The sequence below is a fragment of the Bactrocera oleae genome, chromosome 4, assembly GCF_042242935.1.
Source record: "Bactrocera oleae isolate idBacOlea1 chromosome 4, idBacOlea1, whole genome shotgun sequence".
Lineage (NCBI taxonomy): Eukaryota > Metazoa > Arthropoda > Insecta > Diptera > Tephritidae > Bactrocera > Bactrocera oleae.
In genome coordinates, this window is record NC_091538.1 from 13332115 (window position 1) to 13340668 (window position 8554).

The 8554-nt window shown below is 39.2% G+C and overlaps 1 protein-coding gene across 1 annotated transcript; it reads right to left on the minus strand.

The window, feature by feature from the left end:
• Positions 1-367: 367 nt before the first annotated feature.
• Positions 368-7358, minus strand: dila (centrosomal protein dilatory). Its single transcript, XM_014230190.3, has 14 exons — positions 6239-7358; positions 5858-6175; positions 5540-5787; positions 3937-5477; positions 3752-3878; positions 3533-3670; positions 3221-3458; positions 2971-3153; positions 2686-2903; positions 2402-2627; positions 2126-2337; positions 1900-2071; positions 906-1027; positions 368-842 (listed from the first exon to the last, which is right to left on the minus strand). Exons 1-14 carry the CDS (start codon positions 6263-6265, stop codon positions 710-712), a joined length of 3903 nt encoding a protein of 1300 aa, XP_014085665.2. The 5' UTR covers positions 6266-7358; the 3' UTR covers positions 368-709.
• Positions 7359-8554: the final 1196 nt, after the last annotated feature.

Sequence of the window (8554 nt, forward strand, 5' to 3'; positions counted from 1 at the left end):
GAAACATGTCTACCAAGTTTCATAAAGATATCTCAATTTTTACTCAAGTTAGAGCTTGCACGGACGGACGGACAGACGGACAGACGGACGGACAGACGGACGGACGGACAGACAGTCACCCGGATTTCAACTCGTCTCTTCATCCTGATCATTTATATATATATAACCCTATATCTAACTCGATTAGTTTTAGGTGATACAAACAACCGTTAGGTGAACAAAACTATTATACTCTGTAGCAACAGGTTGCGAGAGTATAAAAATATAAATATTTATAAATAGAAATATATATGCTTTCGATATTAAATGAATTTTTTTTGTTAGATTTTTCCTACCATTCGATTCGATTTTATAAAATTTTAATAAATTATATTTTTTTTCGTATATTTTATTTAATAAAAAGCATAATCACATAAAATCATAATAAATGCATTCTCTTTGAGGACATTTAAAAAAATACGTTGAATTCGAGTTAACTGAATGGGTTACAAAACGTTGTTTTCATTAGATAATAAGAAACATTAACGTAATTAATATATACAAATTATATAAAACTCAATAATATAACAAATAATGTAAAATAATTGAAATGTTGATGACAATATAAAATCGGACGGCTTGCTTTGATAAATTTTTCAGCTTGCTGTATATCTAATGTTTGTTAAATAATATATTTATAAAGAATACATCCACTTTTAAATGTATGGCATCACTTCACACAATAATCCTTCCGCTGTTGCCTGATGACCGCCTCCAGCTTGAGACAGCGTTCACGCAGACTGCCATTTTCTTTCTGCAACAAGTCAATGGTGGCATCCTTCTTCTCTATCGCTTGTTGTACCCTTCAAAATAGAAGATGAAGTATTTAATTTGTATGGCCTAAAAATATCTAATCAACCACAAACCTCTTGTGTATCTTTTGTATTTCGGTATCGCGCTCCGATTTGATCACCGCCACCTCACTTTGTACTTCGTTGCGTAAATTATCACGAAGTTGATCGCGTTCGGCTAAGAAATCATTGCACATCTAGAAAATTAAAAGAAGAATAATTTTTAATTGTAATTATTGTATATTTATAAATATAATATATGAATTTCTTAAGACAAAATTCTGTGGGACTACGATTTATCTAAGCAAGGAGCAGTCTAACGAAGTCAGGAAAATCAAGCAACGGAGCACGCAGGTGGTGTACTCTCCGCACTTTCATCGTGAAATTGTCTCAACTAACAGAATTCGGGTATTCATAACTGGAACGGACCCGAATTTATATCCGAACAAGGTTTCACAACTCAGTACTCCTCAATATTATTTTGGAAGTCATTTTTGTCGCTACAGTAGAAACATTTCTTCAAAAGTAAAAACCATACTTTGAAATTCTCACGTTTCCTCAGAGTAAGTGGTAAGTCCCTGTTAACACCTTGGGAAGGATGACTACGATAACGACCCCAATTTTAGACCTTAAAGCAGTATTTTCCTTTTCTTAAATTAACAACAGTTTCCTCCAATAATTGCTCATTTTTACCTCATCAAAAATGGAATAGAAATATGCAGTCGAAACATTTTTAACAATGTAAGAATTCCAGATTACTAAGTTATTAATGTAGTCGCCGGGATAAACCAGATCAATAGTTTCGTTGAGGTTATGGCAATTTTAACAGAAAAGTGGAAGATCCCAAAAGTATGGATTATAACATAAATTGAGAAATAAGAATTCTCAAAAAAAAGCTGGTGGATATCAGTTAAGCATTTAGTCTAGACTCTATACAATGCTAATCGTTAAGTGACAATATCAGTTTTTGATAGAGAATAGAGAGAGCAGTTATTACCGGGAATGCTGATGATTATCACCCCAAAAACAATACAATATAGAACCTTCGCTAAATTTCCGCATTACTCACCTTCTTGCTATGCTCCAATTCCATTTTTAACTGCTTGATCTCCGCTTCGGAGTTGCGTACTTTGGCGTCAGCCTCCGCTAAAGAACTACGCGTATCTGTGTATTTCTCACGCAGTGAACGCTCTGCATTCTCAACTAACTGCAGGTCCTTTTCATACTTGTCTTTTAAACGACTATAAAAAAAGAGCAATAGAAATATTTTTTAACGCTCATACTCTTGCACTCACTTTAATTTGGCATCATGCTCTTCGGCATGTTTCAACGCCTCAGCATCCATGCGACTGACAATAGCATCGATTTGTCGGTCACGTTCGGCACGATAGTGTTGGCGAATCGCATTCTCCTTCTCAACTTGTGACACCTTGCATTCGTTCTCATAGTCACGCTTCCAAAGCTCAAAATCAGCTTCGTACTGTTTCTCAATAGTGTTGATGCGATTCTAACGGAATTTAAGATAGCTTAATAAGACTCTCCACTATCACTGAAATGTCAGTCAAGTTAACCTGATATTTCTCCTCTTGTTTGAACATCTTCTCCTGTAACTCGGCAACTGTTTGCTCTAACTCAATTTCTTTCTCGCGTTGTAGCTCCTGTCTACGCATTTGGAAGTCGGCATCTTTCATCTTTAGCTCATTCTGTAGGCGTATACGCTCAGCATTGAAATCTTCAACGAGTTTTTGTCGCTGCTCATCGAAACATTTACGCTCCTCCTCTAACTGACGCTCAAATCTGCAGAAAGTGTTAGTAGTTAGAATAAGTAAAATATAGGCAACCTCAAGTAGCTCACCTCTCGCGTATAGCCAGGCGTTCCTTCTCAATAATCGACTCACGATCTTGTGCACAGGACTCACGTATCGAATTCTCAATCTGTTCGTGTTTAAGACGCGCCTCTTCGAGCGAATCTAATAGCTGTTGCTGTTGTGCCTGCTTAAGTTCGTTTACTTCACGTTGATGATTGCAAGTCATCTTATTAATTTCCGCTTCTAAACCCTTCACAGTGAGCTCCTGTAAAGGAAGTAAAGAAAGTATATCAGCTAAAGCTCCAATATTGTGACTCATTACTTTGCAATACTTTGATCTTCTTTGTATTCTCGCGCACCCAACGCTCACGCCTAATCTTCTCGCCAGCCAAAGTTGTTTCCTTGACGCGCGCTACCTCCGTTTCTAATTTGTGTTCCCAAGCTTGATTTTGACTTTCTAAGCGGCGTGTTAGAGCAGCGACTTTCTCGCAAAGTGAGCCCTTATCCTTTAGTAACTGGGTGTGAAGAAAATAAAAATGTATAACACCTCTCGAAATTAATTTTTCCACTCCCACAACGCACCTGCTCTATAAAACCCTGATGCCGCTTTACAATCAACTCGTAATGTTTCTTCTGCTCACGCAAGCGATTCGCAGCAGTTGCTTTCTCAGTACGTATAGACTTCTGCTTCTCCGTACGCACTTTCATTACATGTTCCTTGGAGAGATAAACAGCATTGGCGAGTTCATTGGCACGCAAACTCAAAGCGATGACGCGACGTGCGAGCTGATGATTGGGCAGCATGAGTAGATCGGCTAGCCTAAGGTGGTAAATATATTATATATAGAAAGTTAGCGAATAAACACACTTAAATGTATAATTTTCAATACTTACTTCGGCACATCTTCAGCTATATCGGGTTCCACGACAAATTCGATTTCGGAGCGATTAGACTCCGGTATAGAACGACGTGTCTCGAGCAAAGTGCGATCACAACTGTCTTCAACGGTATCTAAGTAACTAAGGATGTCTCTAAGAACATGAAAACTTGATATAATATACTCAACCAAATTTCTCAACAGTGCAAATCGATAGACAGCGCTTCCAACTCACTTGTATTTATCCGGCGACTTGCTCGTCTCAGCAGTCTTCTCCTCACCTGACGCAGGCAAGGTCACCGTGTCTGCTGTTGTATTAAGCTTGAGCTCCAACTCATTAGCTGCCCTCTCCGCATAGTTATCTACAAGAAAGTGTTAAGTTGCAGTACTTCTCTCTACAAAGTTTACCAGAATGTTAACCTCTCTTTTTGTCTTCATCAATCTCTTTAATCACTGAGACGATCTCATCGTATGTGGATTCACCATCCGACTTGGTAGACACCTGCGATGCATTGTCGCCATCACGTTCATTTAAAATATCTGCTCTATGCTCGTCTTCGACCAAATCAGTAGCTGTAAATTTCTCAAAGTCGCCGTCTAAAGATTTATGCTTCGAAAGTATTTTACGCTGATTCATGCTCTCGCCATGCATAGACATCCAGCTATCGACTTTGTCCAGATTGAAGTCGGTCAAATTCGAGTCTTCACGCAGGCTGCCAAAACTCGTCGCTTTCTTCAGCTTAGCATTACCATTACTTTTGCTACTCGTTGGTTGATTCTTTGGCGCTGTTACCGATTTGTTTTCCTTGTTTTGTATTTGCTTTTCACCGGAGTTCGGTCGATTATTTTCCTTTTTCTTGATCATTAGTGGTGTGGTCGCAGCAACTTTCAAATAATTATTGATGACTGTATCGCTAGTAGGAGCATATGCGGCCTGCGACTTGAAATTATTTTCCAAATTATTATCCATTTTGTTGAGCTCATTGGCGTTGCTGCCAACTAGATTCTTTTTAGCGCCATTTTTTACATTTGTTGATGGTTTTGCTTCGGATAGGTTATTTGGTTTAACTGAGTAAACATTCGATCTGCTTGGTGACGCATACTTATCCAAGTATGTGGGCATTTCGAGCGTATTATTCGAGTTGTCATAGCTCCCAAATTTGCTTTTGTCCTCCTCGAGTATCTGCTTAACCACCGAGTTCTCCAACTGATCGCCGACGACACTTTTGTAGTCACGTATTACCTGCAGTTCTTCAGCTGCAATGGCAGTGTTTTTCTTCGGACCATCAGCCTTTAGATTAAAATCCATTTTATCGTCAATATCTGTTAGACTCGAACGTCGCAACATACGCTCAACGCTCAATTTGCAAGTCGGCGAGTCACAAGTACACTTGCCCTCGACACCAATGTCCTGTGTGCTGCTTGCCGTCGACGAACTGCGTGTGCTACACGAACAATTTTCCGATGGACACTTTGGATATTCATAGGTTTCGGCGAGTATGCCTTCGCCACCAGCAGCCGCGCCGAAATGCACTGACTTCTTAGCACCAGCCGAGGTGGAGAGCTCACCACACGATAAGGTTGGCGCAGCAAATTCCCGTTTGCTACTGCAGCTAACTGCAGCTGGCAATGTAACAGGTCCTGGTTCCGAAATGGAAGCATTGTTTGCAAAATCCTTTGTGGTTGCTGTAAATTCATGTGGCTTTTGTTTTTCATTTTCGCAATCGCTAAGGCTCAGATCTGCTTCATATAGCAAGCTCGCATTGGGCTTAGAGAAGGACACACGTCCCGGAAGATCGGGTTTGGCTTGCTTCTGCAGCATTGACGTATGTGCTGTAGTATTATTTGTATGCCAATAGTCAGTGGCACGTAGCGAAGTGGTAGAGGCTGTGGAACCAGCAGACTTTTCACGCGAATAACTCGAAACCGAATTGCCGCTCGACAAGCGCGAGGTTGAGGCGCTGCGATAGTATAAAGTTTAATATAAACTAGAATAGACGTATGGATTTTCAACAAATTATACCTCATTGTAAATCTATGGTTCTCTACACCCGCTGCTTGCGCTGTTCGGCACCTCTCACTCTCAACACTACTTGTCTCCGTTCCGCGCGTTCGCTTATTGTAATCGGTATATGTCTGCTTCCTGGTACTACTCTGTTCAGATTGTGTTTCTGGTGAGGAGACACTACCGCGACACAGCCAGGAGCGCTTTATGGGCTCGTCGAGCAACAGTTTCAACAAATTCGATGAAGAAATAGATTGATAGCGCCTCTAAAATGTACACGAATTGCACATCTATATTCCTTGTGCTAAAGATTATGCAATTTGTCAGTAAACTTACGGTTTTGTTCAATTTGTCGGGCACGTACTCGCCACCTCGTCCTTGATACTGACCACAGTTACCACCTGAACTGCGTCCCACGCCGAAATTTGTGCAACCAACAGCACCAACACCGACACCAGCACCAAACTGACTGAGTTCAGCCGATTGTGGACGATTGAGAAATGGCGAGGAGCGACTACGTTTCGTGAAGAATTGTGCCGAACGTGGACGTGCGCGTGTATTGTAGTTGTTAGGATTGTTGCCGCTTGGCGGTTGATACAAATTCGTTTGGGAACTATATTTGGGACGTGGTTTCTGACGTTCAACTAGATTAATCTGCGAATCGAAGAAGAGAAACAACAATTTCAATTGTAAATTCTAAGCAGTCCTCACACTCACCTGCGACCCTCGCAGGCATAAATCCATACTACACAGTCCAAGCACATGCAGAAACTAAGTTTTTTTTTATTAACAATAATTTTAGATTGACCGGTTTAAAAAAAATAGTTTTTGACAGTAAATTCCGAAAATTATTTACTAAATTATATTTTTTTTATATTTTTTAAGTGTCATCCCTTGACGCGGACACACATCTTTCAAGTTTGACTACGAAAACATATCTGTTCGTGGCAGTGGCAGGTGTGCTGCGCTTTGTTTTGGCCAAACTTTGAGTTGGCTAGTTACTCGCTTGAGTTTGTTTTGGTGACTCGCCTTGTCAACCCCTGAACAGCGTAGCTGCGAGTCCTAACACCGTTAGCAGTTCAACGGTTTATTATTGTTTGGCAATATTGATTAAACGTGCCGCACGTGTTGGTCTCAGCTGGTCAACGTAAATATGCTTAGCGTGTTTTTTTTGTTTTTTTGTTCATAGCAACCCTGTATAGCGGGTCACGGCATACGTCAAAGTATCATGTAAACCTACCCCATTACCATTGGTAGTGGTATTCAAATTTCAAATATGTACATATTTATCTTTACAAAGCACTCTTCAAGTTGAGGTTCTTCTAGTAACTTCTTACTTTAGTAGCAAAATAAACGGGACAGTCGATGTCCACAAGATCCTCTGAAACCGAGTCCAGCGAAATCATTAGGGATACACAAGAACAGGTAGAAATCAGTTGGTGCCAAGTCCGTACTTTAAGATGTATGCATAAGTATCTCTCAACCAAGCTTTCTTGATAAAAAAAAACAATGCCTCTCGTATTCGCAAAAGCTGGCCCCTTTTGGGAGATTGCCTACTTCACACGGTTTCTTCACAGGTCCGAATCAAGATCAGTCGTAAGGAGTAACATAGTAGATGATTCCCTGCCAATCCCACCAAACACGTAGCAAAACCTTCCTGACCATTTTTACTGGCTTGGCCGCCAGTTGCGCTTCAAAATTATATTGATTATGTTGCAATTTAACAGCTATGCGCAGAAAGAAATTCGTAAGTTTTAAACTTTCACCGAGATATAGATACAGTTTGTTACGTTATTAATGTTAATCTCACTCTTACAAAGATGTGGCCGATAAGATAAAATTCAAAGGCTATATAGAATGCTATTGTTATGTAAACCAAACTTCTCGTAACAACAGGAAGATTCATGAGCGCCTTTAATACAGAAATCGTTTACGGAATACTGCTCATAAGAATATCTTCTTCAACAATGTTCTATACATATCGTGGCATTCTACTGCCTACTTCAGCAGCATTAATAATGATGGGATCACCCAAAGATCACTGTTAAGTGGCTTAAAGCCCTAATTGCGTTTGTCTTCCTGTATTACCTAATATTATATAATAGTAGCATACGGTTTGACCCCTATTCCTAAGTCGGGTATTATTGAATTTCCGTTTGCTATATTGATTTTTATGCTATTGGCAGCAGACCTTCTTAAAACTTTCGATTAATCCATGAGAGATGCTTTCGAAGGTGATACACGAAACGAATTTCCAACTCTCTATTAAATTTTTGGCTTTTGAATCAAATAGGCTGCAGCCTTTCCACTTTTCCCGAATTATTTCTAGCGCACATTCTTTCAAAGTCTGGGAACCGGAAAAAGTCACCGGGTGTCCGTATAATAGAGTATACACGGAAGCAATTCAACGTCCAATTCATAAATCCTTTTCCTTTTCATAAGTTTATGATGCGGTGAATCAACTTAATTTTCCAAAATAATTTTATGTTTTTTTTTGTGATTTCTTTCTCCTTTTGACCATCCAAGGCCAGTAAACATGTTTTCAAAATATATGACAGCTACCTATTAATTCATACATTCACAGACGCTTCATATTATCAGTTATAAGCTTACTGCAAATTAGTTATATGCAATGATTGTGCCTCGGGCGAAAAACATTTCCGATAGTTTGGATTGAAAATTGTTAAGTACCGTTAGTAAGATACTGTTATCTTAATTGGCGGCTCATCAAACTAGCGTGACTTGTGTATACAAAATATTATGCGCTAAAAAAAAATATCACCTTCACTAGAGAAATAAATAAAAAAATAACAACAATTTTCAAAACGTTCAAAATAGACGATGATCAATCAAAAAGTAAATGAAAGCTTCAATAGCAAAAAGTATCAGCGCCGAAATGGCAATAATGCAATAAATATGTATGCAAAGAAAATGAAATAAATCAACAAAATTTAACGGTATGATAAATACAGATGTGGTTTATTTTTTTAAACAGAGTGGCAGTTAAAATTTAGGTATGTACATACATATGTA

Coding starts and splice junctions, on each gene's coding strand:
- dila (XM_014230190.3), bottom strand. CDS start 6,265: ATGGATTTATGCCTGCGAGGGTCGCAG. Junction 2,628..2,685: donor CGCCTGGCTATACGCGAGAG/GTGAGCTACTTG, acceptor CACTTTCTGCAG/ATTTGAGCGTCAGTTAGAGG. Junction 2,072..2,125: donor GAGCATGATGCCAAATTAAA/GTGAGTGCAAGA, acceptor CTTTTTTTATAG/TCGTTTAAAAGACAAGTATG.